The sequence below is a fragment of the Emys orbicularis genome, chromosome 18 (genome assembly GCF_028017835.1).
Source record: "Emys orbicularis isolate rEmyOrb1 chromosome 18, rEmyOrb1.hap1, whole genome shotgun sequence".
Lineage (NCBI taxonomy): Eukaryota > Metazoa > Chordata > Testudines > Emydidae > Emys > Emys orbicularis.
This window is the reverse complement of record NC_088700.1, coordinates 12,134,828-12,154,671: the sequence shown is the minus strand read 5'-3', so window position 1 is coordinate 12,154,671 and position 19,844 is coordinate 12,134,828. Positions and strand designations below refer to the sequence as shown.

The window sequence follows — 19,844 nt, the reverse complement described above, 5'->3', positions numbered from 1 at the left end:
TCAATGCATCTGCAGAGAAAGAAGAAGCCATTGAGTTGTTTTGAATGAAAATGTGATTGGGTTGTGGGTTTTTTTTGAGGATTGATCTAAAAGGAAAGTGAGGAGACAAGAAAGGGAGACATAAGACATTGGCCTGCTGCTGTCTGACTGGCAGATTCCAGTTAACACCTTATCAGCAGAGCAGCAGGCAGCAGCAAATCCTCGCCCGCTGAAGCTACACAGCGAAAGAAAGAGGGGAGGGTGTTCTGTAACCAGGGACGACAACAGCAACACTCCACAGAGCTACCGGGAGGATAGAGAGAGAGACACACACACAGATCCTGCACAATAACCTTCCTTACCAGGCTGTGCAAGCAAGGGCAGGGGAGGAAAAACAAATGAACCTGCAGTGTTTAATTTTTTATGAAGAGAAACCATGACTGAAATGTAACCACAGTTCTGGTCGCTGTAAAAAAACCGAACCCCAAAGCCCTCTCCCCAAGTGTAATGTAGCAATTCTGTTTATTAGCGTTATTCTTCAATTGAAGAGTGGGGTAAAATCCTCCAGGACCGAAATCCTGTCTCCCAGAAGCTTGGAGCACCACTAAAACAAAAGCAATTCTTCCCTCTCCCCCTTACTCCATTGCTGCTGCTGCTTTTCTGTTTTTTAAAGAAACATTGTTCTAGGAAGGAGAGGAGAAGAACCCGAGGTGATTTTGAATTGTTTTTAAAGTCAAGGCAAGCCTTCGGATGACCCCTCAGTGAAAGAGGGGGAGTTACGAGGCAGTATAGTGATTGATGTACTGAGTGATCTGGAGGAAGAGCTGCTGGGCAATAATGGGGAAATCCAACAGCAAGTTGAAGCCTGAAGTTGTGGAAGAGCTGACCAGGAAGACCTACTGTAAGTATTCTAACCCCCTTACAATCAGGCAACTTTCCGATTGCTCTCGTACTAGGGGTAGGGATGGAGTAGGAGCCGGTCAAGATCAAAAGATGCGGTTGGTTTTCCGTATGGGGCCCTGCTGCTCGCATTTGGGGGCTGCACATGTGCTGTTTGTGTCACAGGAATGCATGCACCTGTAAAGGTTGAGGGGAGGGATGTGTAAGTGTGTCATGGTGTGTAGCATTTGCACGATCTGCTGCACTGATAAAGAAAGCAAAAGAAAAGGCAGGTATTTGAGGGGGTCATCACAGAAGGGAGAACCCCCGCTAGAGTATCGTTATTCAGTGAGAAGCACCAGACAAGCAAGTATTTCTTTCTAGAGAAGCTCAGCCTGGTGATTCAGACATCACGATGCACTGAAGTGTTGGCGAGGAGAGCAGAACACCCCCTTTTTCCCCAAACATCTCCCGTGGGGGTGTGTGAAAGGGAGGGACAGAAAAAACTGTTCAGTGGTAAACATTGCTGCAATCTTTGCTTTGCTGGAGAATTTGCACCGAGTTCTGAAATTCTTTCCCTTCCCTCTCACCCCCTGGTGTTTTGGTTTATTTTTAGTTCCGAGCATTGGGTTTTGTAGAACATTGACAGTTTCTTAATCATTCCCCTAATGGAGTGCTCAAGCGCTGCTGTGCTCGATTGCAAGAATTCAGAGGAGGTTAGCCTGGAAAGAGAGGAATATAGACAGTGATTTATTGGTGGGGGGGTGGGAGGGGCAGGGAGCCAGGGGAACACCCATTAAAAAACTTTCCCCTCTAGCTTTAAGCAACCAATAACTCACAGTCAAGGAATGTCCCCCTCCCCCATATGACATCATTTGCTAACTCAATGTGCACTTTACCTGGATCCACAGTTTCCAGACCTTTATGGGGCTTCCTGACTCTAATCTGAAATGTCACCAATACATTGGTGCGCAGAGAGAACCCCATTTCAATTCTCCCCTCCTTGCCACCTCCACTTCAGAACCAAGAAGCATTTTTTAATGTAAGGTCTCTACCATTTGTAGCTTTCAAAGTTTGGGTTCATTAGGCAGAGGGATCTTCTCCGTGTTATGGAGCACAGTGAAGGGTCAGACACCCGAAAGCTCCTTCTTTTTCTCCAGGAATCTTAAATATCAGCCTAACAATCTGCTCTGTTAAATGGGTGGATTTTTCATTTGGATCGCTGATGTAATCTTATTAGCACTGCAAGCTGCTGGATTGTTTTGCTTATTGAGATCAATTCTAAGGGTGTATTGAAGGTACAGCCAAGGCTGCTGTGTTCAAGTCTGCTTCTCTGCGCACAGGTTGGAGGTATTATTGTTGCATAGCTGGAGAGCACTAGAAAGCTAACAGACCCAGGAGCTCTCTCTCCACTGACACTGCTGCAGTCCCACGGCAGCACTTACCCAAAAAGGCAATAGATTAGGATGCAGCAGGTTCTCCCATAGGGAACAGAGCCACGCTGGTGCATTGCACAACTCCATCATTCAGCGCTGCTCTCTACATCCACTGGGCAGTCTGATGCATAGAGCACTGGAGCAAGTCATTAAAGGCTTCCAAGCCTGCACGCTGACTTTTGTCTGCCGTGACACAATCTCATCTCCATTTCTGTCCTTCAGAACAAATGGGGATGGTTCCAAGATGATCCGGCACCATCACAAACTTCCGGGCTGAGTGGTACCAGACACTGGGCTACCTTGACATCTTTTTTTTGTCTCCTCTGTAGTTTCACTTTACACAGCAGTGGATCCCTCTAGGGAGAAATATGTGGCAGACAAAGGATCATGATATCCTATGTCTTGCCAACAATAGATGCTGAACAAGTATAATAGTATTGTGAAATTGTCATTCATACGGGGATGTTTCCATTGCTAGATGAGGCCAACAAGGGGTCATTTGTTTTAAATCAGTCATTGCGTCAACACTATTCTTCTCTCCAGTTTTCTCTTCTGCGTGCCCAGCTCCTCCTCCCCCATCAAAAAAAATCCCTCTACCTCTTGGCTTTGGTCAGTCTGCCCAGTGACAAGCACTGTCAAAAACTATGGGCCACATTTCAGCTAGCTGCAAGCTGGTCTCTGATTTTACACATCTGCTCTTTCACACGCAGCTCACTGCACCTTTTATTGTAGGTACTAAGCTCACATTTGCACATGCAGATTGGGCAGCAAGGCGCACGCAGCCACCAGCTGGATGTGTGCAGATGAAGTCCGGTTGCGTGTACAGGAGTGGGCATATAAAACATGCAGGCCCAACTGCCCAGACTCAGAATTTGATCCCATGGCCCAAATTCTCCTCTGATAAATGAATACGACCTCCTTGACTTCAGCAGAACTGCACCCGTGTAACTAGAATTTGACTCTATTTGTCTAGTTCTCATCATTCCAGGCCTCACCTCTGGTGATAATCATTTCAGCTTAAGTGTTCCTGCATCTTTGCCACAGTTGTCAAGAAGAGCGAGCACTTTCCTGTCTATCTAGGTACTTACATGGCCCTCATCCCCATCGTATTTGAGTGTCTCAGATTCTATCCTCAGATCCTTGGGAGTTAGAGCAGTGCTGTTATCCCCATTTACAGATGGAGAACGGAGGCACAGAGATGATAAAATGACTTTCCCAAGGTCACACACATAAACATAGTCTCTGCCTGAAGAGGGGATTGAACCCTGATCTCCTGAATTCAATGCCCTGTCTACTAGGCCCCCTTTCTTACCCTAGGGAAGTAACACTGGATACCTAGATCAGTCAGATGGTAAGCAGCTCCTCAAAGAGACTAAAACCCTCCCTTCCACGCTGGGCTCAGCGTTACCTGGCCTAATTCCCTGCACCTTATCATTCCGTCTTACGCTGCTGCCCAGCATCACAGTATTGGAGCACCTCCCAGGTAAAATTAATAGCAAAAAAGCAACCATGGTGGGATGTGAACCCACAACCTTTGCCTGAGCTCCTTGGTCATTACTGCAGAGAACTACTGGGCTAGCTATTATGCTATAGAGCCCATCAGCTTTAGGTTTGCTCTGTTGATAAATTGGAAAGTGTTCAGAGAAGAGCCCTGAGACTGATTAAAGCATACCTTATAGAGAGAGACTCAAGACTTTATCTTACTTAGCTTAATAAAGAGAAGATTAAGGGGTGACTTTACATGGGGTACAAATATTTGATAATGAGCTCTTTAATCTATCTGACAAAGGTATAACAAAATCCAGTGGCTGGAAGTTGAAGCTAAACAAATTCAGCCTGGAAATAAGGTGTACATTTTTAACAGTGAGGGTAATTAATCACTGGAACAATTTACCAAAGGTCATGGTAGATTCTCCATCACTGGCAATTTTTAAATCAAGATTGGATGTTTTTCTAAAACTCATGCTGTAGTTCAAACAGGAATTATTTCGGGGAAGTTCTGTGGCCTGTGTGATACAGGGAATCAGAATAGATGATCACAATGGTCCTTCTGACCTTTGAATCTATGAAGCGTAGTGCATGGGCCAAGTCATATTGTGAATTGAGATACACATATAGATAGATGTCCCCTGGCTGTATCTGTAACAGGCGTCTGATAATAGATAACCAATCTTGACTGTGAGGTTATGATTCCATTGTGTAGTTCCCATGATATTGGGAACCATATATATGTAGTCTGAGTGCTATAGCACCAGACCCCAAGATGGAATTTCCTTCTGTTACATCATCATGTATTTGTGGGGGTTTAAAAAATAATCTTTTCGTTTTTGTTAATTTGAGCGACTGCTCGATAGAGCCCATCCTCCATTGCTCTACTGTACAAGGTTATCAGTACAGACACGTTCTATAGATGCACCTAACAATGTAAAGCTTGGCTGTGTCTCAGAAACCTGATGCTGCACTTTCCCTATTCAGAAACAGTTGTATTGGGCTATATTGTTAAGAAGGCCTATGGGGCAGTGCTATATCGCCCTCAGAGCAGAGGACTAGGAACCAGGACTCCTGGGTTCTAGTGCCAGTTATACTACTGACTTACAGTACTAGAAGTCAGATTTTAAAGGTGTTTAGTTACCTACAGCTGCAGATAGACATCTAGTGAGATTTTCAACAGTAACAAGCACCCATATCCTTAAAGGTATTGGGGCACCTAGCTCCATTGAAATCAGTGGAAGGCAGGTGCCTAATGCCTTTGAGGATCTAGGTCTAGCTACTTCTCTGCATCTTTAAGCTCATTGCCTCCCTGAGAAGTGTCAGAGTGCAACCAGCCTGACTGGAGCCTAGATGAAATGTAAAGAGAGATCTAACCTTTCTTGGGAGGCCAGGCTGTTGCCCCATAGGCGAATACAGCAGAAGCCAACAGTGAATGATAATAATAATAATTAATAATAAATAATGTAAATCTTTGCACTTCCATAGTGTGTTTCCCAGCTTCTTAAAGTGCTTCATAATCATTAATTGATTAAGCCTCTCAGTGCTCTGTTGAGGTAGCTTAGAAGGAAGATTTTCACTGCTGTGTATTTTGTCCCATGAGGACATAAGTGCCTGAGCTGCAAAGTAAGTGCTTTCTGCTCTTTAGCCTTGCAAAGGCCCTGAGTCAGCATAGAACTTAAGCATGTGCTTAACTTAAGCACGTGCTTAAGTCTCACTGGCTGCAATGGGAGATAAGCATATGCTTAAGTGCTTTGCAGAACTGGGGCCGAAGTACCTTAAGTTGTGTCTCTGTTCTGTGGTGTTATCAGGGCCGGTGCAAGGAAGTTTCGCGCCCTAGGCGAAACTTCCACCTTGCGCGCCCCCAGCCCTGCAGCAGCTCCCCGCCCCACCCCTCCGCCCGGAGGCGCCCCCTCCCGCGGCAGCTCCCCCCCCGCCCTGAGGCGCCCCCCCCCCCCCGCAGCAGTTCCCCCCCCGGGGAGCCGTGCAGCAGCTCCCCACCCCAGCTCACCTCTGCTCCGCCTCCTTCCCGAGCACACCGCCCCCACTCTAATTCTCCTCCCCTCCCAGGCTTGTGGTGCCAAACAGCTGATTGGCGCCACAAACCTGGGAGGTGGGAGAAGTGGAGCAGCAACGGCGTGCTTGGGGAGGGGGAGTAGCAGAGGTGAGCTGGGGAGGGGAGCCCTGCGGCAGCTCCCCCCCCCCGCCCTGAGGCACCCCCGCGGCAGCTCCCCACCCCCCCGGCCCGGGGAGCCATGCGTCAGCTCCCCACCCCAGCTCACCTCTGCTCCGCCTCCTCCCCGAGCACGGCGCCCCCGCTCTAATTCTCCTCCCAGGCTTGCGGCAACAAACAGCTGATTGGCGCTGCAAGCCTGGGAGGCGGGAGAAGTGGAGCGGCGACCGCGCGCTCGGGGAGGAACGCTGTAAAAAAAAATTGGGGGCACCGCTTTTTGGTGCCCCCAAATCTTGGCGCCCTAGGCAACCGCCTAGTTCGCCTTAATGGTAGCACCGGCCCTGGGTGTTGTGGGAGTGTTTCTGATCCTTGTGGCTGAGTTATTGCTTGTAATCAGAACCATGTCACATGAGCCCAGGTGCTGTGATGATAGGCACAGTAAATATGCCTGTAAAAATATATATAATAGGACATGGGGTCCTGTCAGAATAACAACACAGCACCGGGGAGCCTCATTTGCAAACCACAGTCCCAGTCCTGCAGTCGCAGCATAGTCACTCCCACATGTTCAAAAATCATGAGTCAGGGCCCTAAAATCTTGAGATATTTTTAAGAGAGTGCATTTGAGGGTGATTTTTATGTATTTTCTGGTTTTTGATGCTTTAGGCTTCATGTTTTCAAGCTTTTTTTCTGCAACCAGAAGGGCTAGAACCATTTTTTTAAATGAAAGCTGAGAGTCTCACCTAATCACATGACCCCAGCAGCTGGGGCTTTAAGACAAAAACACTAAATATCCTGGGCATTGGCAAGGCTCGCCCTTAGATCCATGCTGGTATAAGGGTCCCACTGGGCGGATCTGACTGCAGGATTGCAGCCCAGGTCCCCGTTTTAGCAGCTGCATTTTTTGGGTCTGCAATGAATTTCCAGGAAAGAACCTGGAAGAGGGCATACAGGGTGGGCACAGTTCTTTGTGAATACAGAATTATGCCTGCAGAAATGGAGGTCCAGGTTGAAAAACTGGGCCCAGAAAGAATAAGATGCTCTTTTCCTAAGAACTGTATCCTATTCCATATTATGTACTTTGTGAATTTTAAACTCATTCCAGTATCATTATTTGTTACTCTTTTACAATACAGCCACAAAATCGACTCTGTTGCTCAACAGTAATGCACTGAATTAATGGACGGTAATTTAAGAGCAAACTATGACTATTGATTTATATTTACTGTGGAATCTAGAGGCTGGTTGACTTCTCTGGGAAAATAAAGTTAAGACGCAGCAGTGCTAAGCTAGTCACTTCTGCATGTTTTTCTGAACGAGGGGCTACAGAATTGGGGCTTGGTTATGTCTTGTTTTGCTGGCAGTGGGCAAACCTGGTGCCAGAGACCATTCCTTTAGTGGAAATTGTTGTATCCCTGGAGGCAGAATGGTGCAGTGAATAGATCTCACGGTTCTGTTCACTTTTCTGCCAATGGCTCTCTGCCTAGAACACCAAATTCATTCCACTGCAGATGTTAGCGTGGAGCCAGGGCCAAACAACTGAGCCAAATGACAAGCAAGACATTTTGGAGGCAAGCTGGATCAGCACTCTGTACGCTGCCGGGCACAAGACCCTGGTGGGGCATAAGATTCTTGCCCAGAGTAATAGACTCCAAGTATGTCACAGTTTTTTGGAGAGAAAAAGGGCAGGGAAAGATGCTCTCTGCAGTGCTATTCTCTTGAACCTCCCGCTAATTAATGGCTGGCTGGCAAAGATAATATTAAGAGAGGGAGGATTTGGGGAGCGAATACGGGACAGAAACGACACTTGGACTGTGGAGAGGGACAAACCCCCCAGAAATTGGATGGCAGCCGGCGCCAGAGGGTCACCCATTGTGGAGTTATTTTAGACACTGGATTGTTCAGCTCCAGAATTAAGGTTTATTAGCCAAGCCGATTACCTTTAAAATTCTCCCATTGCTTATCAGATAAAACAGACGAGATTGTAAAGAGGAAGCGGAGTGTTTAGCACCTATCACGCTCTGCGGCTGTAGATCTCAGAGCACTGCATATAGACAGGTAAATGTTATTAGGCACGTTTTATAGACGGGAAAAGCAAGCACAGATGAAGTGTTTTTCCCAAGGTCACCTAGAGAGTCAGTGACACAGAATCAGGAGTAAAATCCAGGTCCCTTTTCGAATCCAGGTCCCTCTCCAAATCCAGCTGCTTTCTGCACTGCAGACTTTCCTGTTATACTGCCAGGTAGCCCAGGTCTGCTTAGCAACTAGCCTTTTCTGCCTTCTCTCTAGGGTCTTGTCTACACTAGACTTAGTTCCCTTATAATTGCCTGCTGTTACTGCTGCCAATAGAGCTCCACAGCTGGAGTGCCACCAGCATCTTAATCATTGTGTCAGGCTGGTATAAGCAGCCCCTGGGAGCAGGTGGGTGTGCAGTTCCTTAGACAGCCCCCTATAGAGCTGGGGAACTCCAGAGCTACCTGCCCCCTGGGTAAATGTCTTCCCAGCATTCCTGGGCAAACCCAAAACACAGGCACCTCTTCCTATTGCAAGGCATTGCATGGCCTCTGTGTTGCAATTTGCCCTTGCATCGGGCTCGAGGTGACAGTATTTATGTGGGACTCTGCGCCCTGTGTTCCTGAAAGCAGACCTCGGACCGGATTTTCAGTGCTGCTTAACACTGCAGCCCTTACTAGCTTCAGCTGTAGTTGTAGGTTCTCGGCACCTCTGCAAACCAGGCCCGTGGTGACCAAGGGAAAAATAGAGGTCCTCTTTTAGGAGCTGAACCCAGGTATGTTTGCCACGTGCATTTTGTTTCTGCCCATTTCCAGAGCTGTTCTTTAGCCGAGCGCTATCACTGACCAAGTCTGTCTGTCTTATGCATCTTTAACACAGTTGTTGTGGCATCTCAGCATTTTTAGTGGTGTGTGTCCTGAGGAGTGATTTTCCGGTAATCTCGGATCCTGCACTAAACTCTTGTATAGCATAAATGTGCAGTGTTAAACAGATGTTGTGTTCCACCCCAGAAGTGGCTGTATTTTGGTGGTGGGGGAGGTGATCCCTGGATGTCTAGTTTCGAGCACTCTGGGATCCTGGATGAATGTAAGATCTGATTGTGTCAGATTAGAAATTAAGAGGCTCAACTGCCGTTTCCCTTCACTCCCAAAGTAAACCAGTCAGTTCTTCTCTCCAGAACATCCTGTTGAGGTTCACGCACTTGCTTTACTTGGACAAGCAGAGTCCCGGAGCCGTGCGCAGGCTGAGAAGTAGCAGCTGCAAGAGGCTGTTCCTCGTGCTGGCTCACTTGTTGCCGTGCTTCTTGTCAGTGGCAATTAATATTTACAAGACTGTGAAAGGGAGGCTTAGCTGGAGGAAGGAGAGCATCCATCCAGCCTGCATGCGTTCAGAGCGGGACAGAGGCAGACAGCTGGGCTGAGGGCGGGCGGCTTGGGGGCCAGCCATTGCATGATCACCTCATGTTCTCCCACTTATAGAGCTGCTGGTATGATCTTGGGGAGAGCTCTTCGAGCTGTGGCAACGCCGCCCGAGCGTTTAGCTCCTGTCCCAGGAGGAGGGATCAGGAGATATGAAGGGGGAAATGGGGGACCCGATGATTTGAAAGATACACAGAGACTTTTGCTCCAGCTGTGCCTACTCTATGCAGGGTGAGATGACACCTTGGTAAAAGCACCTGAGCCCTGTTTATGCTGAAGCCAGTGGGGAAGGACAGCAGTGAGGTTTGCTTCTCTGCCCAGGTCACCAGTTCCAAGCCAGCTGGGTTGGTGGGGACCCCAAGTTAGTATCAGGTGATGGCCTATGACAGCGATATTCAACCTGTGCCGTACTGGGACCACACAGCATCCCCCCACCTCCATGTAACCAGATCTAGTCAGCATTCCCCCCCCCCCCCATTTAGCAGTATGGGAAAGGCAGGGTGAATGTGACACCCTGATGCTTGTCTTAGAACCCCTGGTCTATGTGGAGCGAGATATTGGGTTTTGGTCCCCTTCCTCCTGGGCAGATGCCCACCCTTGAACCGTCACCACGACTGGCATTGACTGGTCAGCAGTCTCAGCAGAGAGGGCAGGGACTGGACAGGCCATGGCAACTGAACTCTCCTCCCATCCATACAGATGGCTTCTCTAGGTCAGGCGCAAGGCCTGTTGCCAGGGCAGCATGGGGGGACCTGCTCCATCGGTAGAGGGTGTCACTCGGTAGGACTGGCTAATCTAATTCACTCCCAAGGACATAGAGGGCAATGGTGCCTTAGGAGTGAAGGAAACGGGGGAACACTGGTCCAGGTCGAGGATCCCTTGGTGGTGGACGCAGCCTCCTGTATCTAGAGACAGCATGGTCCAGTGGACTGGGCTGTGACTCAGGAAGCGTGGGTTCTAGTCCTGGCTCTGCTGAGTGACCATGGGTAAGTTGTTGCCCTTCCCCTCCTTTGTCTATTTAGACCGTGAGCTCTTTGGTGCAGGGACAGTGTATGTACAGCACCTAGCCCAGCGGGGCCCTGATCTTGGTTGGAGCCACGGCGCTGCTGTAGTAGAGATGCCCCTCAATGACATTCACTGGAAGCCCAGTGTGAGTGCATTCTCCGCAGAGAGGGCAACGCAGTCATTTGACGTCCCTTCACATTCTACCTTCCTTCGGAGGCAGGGGAGCAGCTGCAACTTGAGGACCCCCTGCCCATTGAGAAGGGAGGTTCCCCTGGCGTTGTCGGGATTTTGAGAGGAAGAGCTCACAGCATGTCCCCAACGCTGGGTGTGGCGTTTTCTCCTGCACCATAAGCCCAGTCTCCCACCCAGTACTTCCTAGGCATTGTGGAAAGCTCCCTTTCTATAAGGGGCAGTGGGGATGCTTGACTGGCGCTTGCTTCATCTCCTCCTCCTGATTAACCCAGAGGGAGCTGATCTCTGAAGGGAGGACAGAGGGTGCATAAGGCATGCTGGGAGGGTAGCGGAGGGGGGGGGGGGAAGAGCGAGACAACTGCGTAGTTGTGTTCCTCACGGAAGGGGTGACAGAGAGCAGCGAAATCCTACTCTGACCCCTTGCAGGCCGCAGAGAGAACCTGCCTAATGCTGCAGCGGCATCAAAAGAGTCGTATTTCGTTTATCCATTGACAGGTTAGCTTGTCTGCGGCGCGTTCTCCCGACCCTGGCTGGCTGGTGCTGTGATTAAGGTGGTGAAACAAGAAGCTCTGAAGCCATCAAAGGTGCCGATTCCAAGCTCCAGTCCACGTGACTAGCTTCTGTCTCTGGGCGTGACATTGCCTCTCTCCTTCTTTCTTACTTTATTTCTCTCTCATTCTTTTTTCTCTCTTTCTCCTTCTTTCTGTACCTCCGCTTATGGTAGCGGCACTTCTGGTTCGCACAAAGAGCACCAGCACAACAATCAAACGCACTGAAAAACATGGGTGCTACAGGCGTGCAATCCCCCGCTGCCCAGAGGTGCCAAGGCAAGAGGATGAGGCCAGCTCCACGGTGGGAGAGTTGATGAGTCTACGTAGGGCTATATATCCGAGTCTCTCGCAAGCTGGGATTACTAGACAATGCTGCTTCTCCGAGAATTATGATTATTGTCTGAGCATTTGCCTGTGCGATGGCTGATGCGAGCTTTTTTGTCCTAGAGATACAAATTATGCAGATGGGCGGGGTTGTTCTATATGCTAATGAAAGATTAGGGCTTGTTTCCTGAACCTTCCTCAAATTATCCTGCCTCTGAGGCATATCTTAGACTTCTAAATGGAATAATGTTTGTCGGCTCCTTTTCCTTTCTGAGCTGAACGTGTGTTTCTTTCGGGCCCTTTTGGTTGGCTCTTTGTAAGTAATAAATGTTATTCTGAAGAGATTCTCCAGTTCGGATCCTTCCTCCCTGATACGAAAATACTGACTGCCCTCGGTGATGCCACAGCAGTTTCCCCCCACCATTTTATTGGCTATGGAGGTACTTATATGGGCTTCATCACTATGGTATCTGAGCATCTTCCCATCACAAATGGGTTTTAGTCTCCCTAGGAGATAGGATCTCCCATTTCTACACAAGGCTAAAACTTGCCCAGACTCACACAGTGGTAGAGGCAAGATTTGATCCCAGTGCTCTCGAGTCCTGGTTTTGTGCCCTATCCACAAGATTATCCTTCCCAGTCTAGCATGCATATGGGATTTAAGCCTGTTGGGGGCCTTCTGTTGGTCTGAGGAGCAATCTCCTGCCTTCAAATTTCTCCCCCACTCATGCTGTGGATGAGAAGACAGGATTTCCCTTCAGTGGGAGCCAGTTCATTTGCCTTTGGAGTAACTATCCATTTCAGAGCTGGTATGGAGCTGTTCCACAAACGCGGCAGTGGTGAAAATCCATTGGGAGCAAGGAGAATTACCCAAGCAATGAGCCCAGTTTTATTTAAAACTAGGGCTGTCAAGCGATTAAAAAAATTAATCGTGAATAATCGCTCTGTTAAACAATAATAGAATACCATTTATTTAAATATTTTTGGATGTTTTCTACATTTTCAAATATATTGATTTCAATTACAATACACAATACAAAGTGTACAGTGCTCACTTTATATTTATTTTTATTACAAATATTTGCACTGTAAAAAAGAAAAAAGAAATTGTATTTTTCACTTCACCTAATACAAGTTCTGTAGTACAATCTCTATCATGAAAGCTGAATTGTGTACAAAACATAACTGCATTCAAAAATAAAACAATGTAAAACTTTAGAGCCTATAAGTCCACTCAGTCCTACTTCTTGTTCAGCCAATTGCTCAGACAAACAAGTTTGTTTACATTTGCAGGAGATAATGCTGCCTGCTTCTTGTTTACAGTGTCACCTGACAGTGAGAACAGGCGTTCACATGGCACTGTTGTAGTCGGCGTCACAAGATATTTACATGCCAGATGCAGTAAATTTTCATATGTCCCTTCACGCTTCGCCTACTATTCCAGGGGACATGCTTCCATGCTGATCACGGGTTCTGCTCAATAACAGTTCAAAGCAGTGCGGACTGACGCACATTCATTTTCATCATCTGAGTCAGATGCCACCAACAAAAGGTTGTTTTTCTTCTTTGGTGGTTTGGGTTCTGTAGTTTCTGCGTCGGAGTGTTGCTCTTTTAAGACTTCTGAAAACATGCTCCACACCTCATCCCTCTCAGATTTTGGAAGGCACTTCAGATTCTTAAACCTGGGTCAAGTGCTGTAGTTATCTTTAGAAATCTCACATTGGTACCTTCTTTGCATTTTGTCAGATCTGCAATGAAAGTGTTCTTAAATCGAACATGTGCTGGGTTGTTATCCGAGACTGCCATAACACAAAATATATGGCAGAATGTAGATAAAATAGAGCAGGAGACATACAATTCTCCCCCAAGGAATTCAGTCACAAATTTAATTAATGCATTATTTTTTTAACGAGCATCATCGGCATGGACGCATGTCCTATGGAATGGTGGTTGAAGCATGAAGGGGCATATGAATCTTTAGCGTATCTGGCACGTAAATATCTTGCAATGCCGGCTACAAAAGTGCCATGCGAACACCTGTTCTCACTTTCTGGTAACATTGTAAATAAAAAGAGGACAGTATTATCTCCTGTAAATGTAAACAAACTTGTTTGTCTTAGTGATTGGCTGAACAAGAAGTGGGACTGAGTGGACTTGTAGGCTCTAAAGTTTTACATTGTTTTGTTTTTGGGTGCAGTTATGTAAAAAAAAATCTACATTTGTAAGTTTCACTTTCACGATAGAGATTGCACTACTGTACTTATGTGGTGAATTGAAAAATACTGTTTCTTTTTATCATTTTTACAGTGCAAATATTTGTAATAAAAAATAATAATATAAAGTGAGCAATGTACACTGTGTATTCTGTGTTGTAAATTGAAATCAAATATTTTAAAATGTAGAAAAACAGCCAAAATATTTAATAAATTTCAATTGTTTAATTCTATTCTATTAAACCTTATATTGTTTAACAGTGCGATTAAAACTGCGATTAAACGCAATTAATTTTTTTGTTAATCACGTGAGTTAGCTGCGATTAATCAACAGCCCTATTTAAACCCATTGTGGAAGAACATGTTTTTCACAGGGCTGCTGATTTCTTCGCAGTCAATGGACCTGGACCCTGGTGGATGGACTGGAAGATGTATTTGGTCTTTTCCATCTCTGATTTCCAGGCTGCACTAACAGACTGCTTAATGCTTGGGAGGGAGTCCCATCAACACTTGGGAAAGCCACAGCTAAATGCTACATGGAATGAAATTAATGCAACTCCCAGATGCTGCTGCTGGGTGTGTTTTTTCCATACAATTATTTGATTCCCAAAGAGAGTTACTCTCCCCTGCTCTTCCCCTATCTTATGTGTTGCAAACAGTGAATCTGTGTTTTGTTTTTTTTCCTGAACCCAATTTCTGAAACCTAGTGTTAGGCCTTTCAATATTTAATAGTGTCCGGAGAGGATTTTAATTGCATATTAGTGCACTTGTTGATACCAACCCCATGGGAAATGGGAACGGATCGGCTTTTGGACTTGTTTGTTCAGTGTGGTAGCTAGACAAGCCACAAATGGCACCAGTTAAAGAGAAGATTGCGCTGCATATTGTATAATACTTTAACAGTAACTGTCACAGGGTGGCTGGGCTCTTTAAGGTGGGATGGGCACAGCCCCATCTGCGAGGCAATTAATCCCTTCCCCAGAGGGAGTGATGAGCCCAGGAGGGGCTGAAGGGAGAAGGAAGACTGCCAGAAGAAAGCCCTGGAAGTTGCTGCTCAATAGAGAGCTGGGAGCAGCCCAAAAGAGCCCAGGAGGGGCTGAAGGAAGAGACTGAAAGCTCAGGAAGGGCTGAAAGCTGAGGCTGGGCTGAAGAGTGCCTAAAACATGAGGCAAGGAGACAGGCCCCCAGGCAGGAGGGGCTGAGCACTGTTGGAGACAGGGCTGAAGACTGTGTGTTTTGTTCGTTGTGGACTTGGATGTCCTGGAAGGGCTGGGCTTGTTTCTTCAATTAATGAGCCAGAGGGCTAAGTCACTGTGGCATCCAAGCCAGGCCGTGAGATCCAGCCTGAGTGAGGGGAGGCTCAGGCAGTGGCGAGCTGAGCCAAGACCCAGTAAGATGGAAGGTCATCCTATGACGCTGACAGTAATAAAGCTTTGTCCTCCCATAGCACCTTTACTGTGAGGATCTCAGAGTGCTTTGCACATGCTTATTAGTTTGGCTTCATGACCCGCTGTGATGTAGGCACTGTTATCCCTGTTTGACATATGGGGAAACTGAGGCACGGAGCAGTGAGACAACTCGCTCAAAGTCATACAGGTAGTCAGTGGCCAAGCTGGGGGTAGAACGCAGGATTCCTGGGTTCTGATCTCCTACCTTAACAAATAGGCAGTGTGTCCACTAGGGACGGTTTCCACAAATTCCCCACTGTTGCTAACACTGGGTCAGCTGCACCAGTGCTAGCAACACAGAGAGCCCAAGCATACATGGGCATCTGTATTGTGAACCCGGCTTGGAACAGGGCTAGGTGACATGGTGGTAAAGATGCTGGTGGCCAGTGTACAGAATGACTCCTATTGTGAAGGCAACATGGTCCTGTGCTTGGGGATGACCGCAAGATGGAAGACGTGCGTGCTATTCCCAGGTCTGACTTGCGGGGTGACCTTCGGTAAGTCACTTCAGCAAAGGTGCCTCATTTTCTGCCTCTGTAATACAGGCATAATGATACTTGCCTCCTTTGTAAAGCACTTAGCGCTCTACAGATTGAAAGCATCATATCAGTGATAGCTAGGTGTTGGGGGAACTTGACCAGTGTTGGTGGAATTTGGCAAAGACGTCAATGTTGAAACAGCTGAAGCGTCGCTAAAATCCAGGGTTACTCATGGTTCTCTCAAGCTTTTAAGGGCTAGCTTGGAAATATATTCTTATTAACAAAAGAAAGTATTTTGATAGGCCAGGGAGCAGTCTAGTGTAGAAACCATTCCTGACCAATGAGTGTCACCTGGTTTGCCCTGTCTACACTGGCTGATCAAACTCTGCTAGAACCCGGTTTAGTGGAAGTCATGTTTCAAAAGCAGTTTCCTTGCAAATGTAGATAGGATCTGGGGCCCAGATCTCAAAAGTATTTAGGTGCCTAACTCCGATTGATTTCAATGGATCTGAGCATAACACAGCATTGTGTGTGGAAGAACTTTGGACAACACGACTGTTGCAGAACAAGGCAGACAATGAAGCAGGTTTGCTGATCCTAGGTGTTGCTGAGGATACTGGTTGTTGGCTACGTAAGGAGGAAGATGGGAATAAGGATATAAGAATAAATCAAAATTCTTTTAATGTGTGCAAATGGCTCCCTTCCCTGTGTGCTGGCCCAGTCACAAGCAGCTACTGGTGACACACCAATAGCAAATCTGCCTTTTGAACTAGTCTCTGAATCCAGACAGGCATGCTGAGCCTGGGGGGTTAGGTATGTGGTGTGTATTTAATGTTTAACCAGAGACACTGTTTACATTTTTAAACTTGAATTTTTATGAGGGGGAAGTCAGTAGACCAAAAAACATCAGATGTCAAACTATTCATGCTCAAGCAGCAAAGAGTCCTGTGGCACCTTATAGACTAACAGACGTATAGGAGCATGAGCTTTCGTGGGTGAATACCCACTTCTTCGGATGACTCCAATTGTGAAGGTATCCGACGAAGTGGGTATTCACCCACAAAAGCTTATGCTCCTATACGTCTGTTAGTCTATAAGGTGCCACAGGACTCTTTGCTGCTTTTACAGATCCAGACTAACACGGCTACCCCTTTGATATTAATGCTCAGGATCCTTCTGTTTCAAATAATGGGCTTAAAGTTATTATTATAATTTATATTACAGTAGAGTGTACAGATCCCAACTGAGATCTGTACGTGCAGTACAAACACAGAATAAGAGACAGTACCTGCCCCAAAGAGCGTACAGTCTCAAGACAGACAAAGGGAGTGAGGGGAAACTGAGGCATGAAGAAATTAAGTGACTTGTTTAAGTTCACTTGTAGAGCCAGGAATAGAATCCAGAGCCCTAGCCCATGGTCTGCTATATTCGACCAATGGTCTCAACCTTTCCAGACGACTGTATCCCTTTCAGGAGTCTGGTTTGTCTTGCGTATCCCAAGTTTCACCTCACTTAAAAACTCCTTGCTGACAAAATCAGACATAAAAACACAAAAGCGTCACAGCCACACTGTTACTGAAACATTGCTTAATTTCTCATTTTTACCATAGAATTATAAAATATTGTACTTACATTTCAGTGTATAGTATGTAGATAGGGCCCTTTGTTTTCGGATTTAATTTTAATTTTATTTTATTTTGTGGAAATTTATCTGTTTATTACTACAACAACAAAAACAGGTGAAAATCGATAGAAAAAACTATTAATAATTTTTCTGGGAAAATATCAGGGTTTATTTTGGTGGACGGAAGGACAGGGGGAAAAAGTATTCAGTAGATTAATCCTTTGATGAATGGAATTCAAGGTGGTTTTTGTTTTGAGTTCTGTTTTAGTTCTGTAACAAACCACCTCTGATTTTAAGAAAACAATATATCTCTAGTCCCCAAATAAAACTTTTCATTAGAATAAACAGTTTACTGTTGTAGACTTAGAAGTATTAGCCTATAAATATTTACATTTAATAATTGGGCCATACCATTTGTAGCACATATACTCAACTTCATCTGTTTCACCTGTTTTGTTTGTTTTTTAACTTTTGACTACTTCCTGTGTTCTCAAACATATTCTGATACAGATTTTCATTTTCTTCCCATTTTAGTATATCAAATCTTTAAACCGTTTTCTGCTAACAGCTTGAAATGTGTACGTGAGTGGTCCCCAACCTTTTTCGTGTGGCAGGCGCCAGACGACGAGCCACGGAGAACCGTGGCGGCGGATGAGCATCTGCCGAAATGCCGCCGACAAGCAGCAACATCAAGAGGCGTCGCCGCCGAAATGCCACCAACAAGCGGCAACGTCAATAGGCGTCGCCGCCAACAGGCGACGCCTCTGGATGACGCTGCTTGTCGGCAGCATTTCAGCGGATGCTCGTCCGCCAGCCAGTATGCGGGCACACTTAGATGCCCCGGTGGGCGCAATGGCTCCCGCGGGCACCGCGTTGGGGACCCCTGGTGTACGTGGTGAGCGTGAAATTCATCAGTACGTTCAGATGTGCACGCACTTCAGAGCTTGCGTGCGTGCCTGTTTGTTTATTGTGTGTATTTTCTAGACTAATACATAGCCTTACTTCAACAGGGAGCTTTGCATATACACACGGACTAATATATTATCGTAATACATAGATCTCGTGCAATGGATTGTATTTTCCTAATAAAACAAGTTTTTTTTATATATATTTGAATGATACAAAAGTAGGGTGAAAACGGAAAAAAAGAATAATACTTTTTGTAAAACCCAGGATTTTTTCAATAAAATTAGTTTAAACTGAAAACCACAGGGCTTATATAGAGAGCAGTATAAACAAGTCATTATATGAAATTTTAATTCGTACTGACTTTGCCCATGCTTTTTATGTAGCCTGTTGTAAAACTAGGCAGATATCTAGATGAGTTGATGTACCCCCTAGACCTCTGCGTACCCCTAGGGTTACACGTACCCCTGAGTGAGAACCATTGTACTAGACCACAGCTGATACTACTAAAGGCTCATCTTGAGTAACCGAGTCATGCATTCCTGGATGGAGATTCCAGCCATCTTTATCCAACTAGCAAATACAGCTTCTCAAGTAAGACGTTTCCAGCCACTTCACGTCCTCTTCCCTTCAAGAACCAACGTTTCTCTGGAGGTCTCTGGGTTGCATCAGGAGAGTCCCACCGAAGATGAGACAGTCTCTTCCCCTGGTCAAAGAAGTCTCTCTGGCAGTGCTGTAACTAACCGCTCCTAGGCAGTGTAGTCAGCATGCTGATCCCAGACTGCTAGTTTGAGCCAGGCTTTAGGCACCAAGACAGATTAAACTAGGAGCCAGAAAGAACCATAGCAATCTCCTTGTGTCCAGCAGCCCCACTAAAGAATCCCCTTCAAATGATCACAACCTCTGCTGTGAGAGGCAGGACGCTGTGTTGCAGTGGGCTGTGTACATCCTGTCTTATAAAACCCAAGGAACTGGTATGAAATATACGGTACGAAAGGGGCTTTTGTAGGCTCTGTGCAGTCACATGGTACGTTTGTGGTGGGCTGGCTCCTAAAAGACGAGTGCTAATCCCTCAGGGGCCCCGATCCTGCTTGGGCCATTTGGGTGTTACCGTAACATAAATAACGAGGATGATTAGTAATCTAAGGGCCCAATCCTGCCGGTTGCTGAGTGCCTGTAACTGCTACATTCCCTTGGGCTATATAGTAATTCCGATCATCCTGAAAATCCTTTGTCCCCGAGGGTAGCGTGCAGTGCACATTATATGATGCAAACAGGGCCAGAGTCTGCACTCGGTTACATCCAGCCAGCCCCACTGCAGACTCAACAGTGCGTATACACCTAGCGATGTCCGTGCTTAAGAAAGGGCTCAAGAAGAGCCCGAGAGAGGCAGCTGACTTCCCTGGCGGGTGAGAGAAATTGAGGGGATAGCGTGATTCTTCTTCCGAGGGGGTGCTTGGTGGATGACTCATGGCAGGAGAGTCTCGGGATATGTCTGCACTGCAACTGGGAGGGAGCCTCCCAGCCAGGGTAGACAGACTTGTGCTAGAGGGGCTTGTGCCGTTGCAGCACCAGTGAAGGCTCAGGCTGGCCACGTGAGCTCAGCCTGTCCCTGCCCCCTGGGTCCAAGGCTGGTTCCCAGCTGCAGTGAGGACGTACCAGTAGGGGCTGGCTGCTATCTTAGCTGGCCTGGTAGAGGATGCCAGTGTCAGGGAT

The 19,844-nt window shown here is 46.6% G+C and overlaps 1 protein-coding gene across 1 annotated transcript in view; it reads left to right on the top strand.

Annotated features, from left to right (window-relative positions):
* Positions 1-816: 816 nt before the first annotated feature.
* Positions 817-19,844, top strand: part of NCS1 (neuronal calcium sensor 1) — an 88,704-nt gene continuing 69,676 nt past the window's right edge. The window contains exon 1 of the mRNA XM_065418777.1: positions 817-880. Coding sequence (XP_065274849.1) covers positions 817-880 — 64 coding nt within the window. The remainder of the gene's footprint in view (positions 881-19,844) is intronic.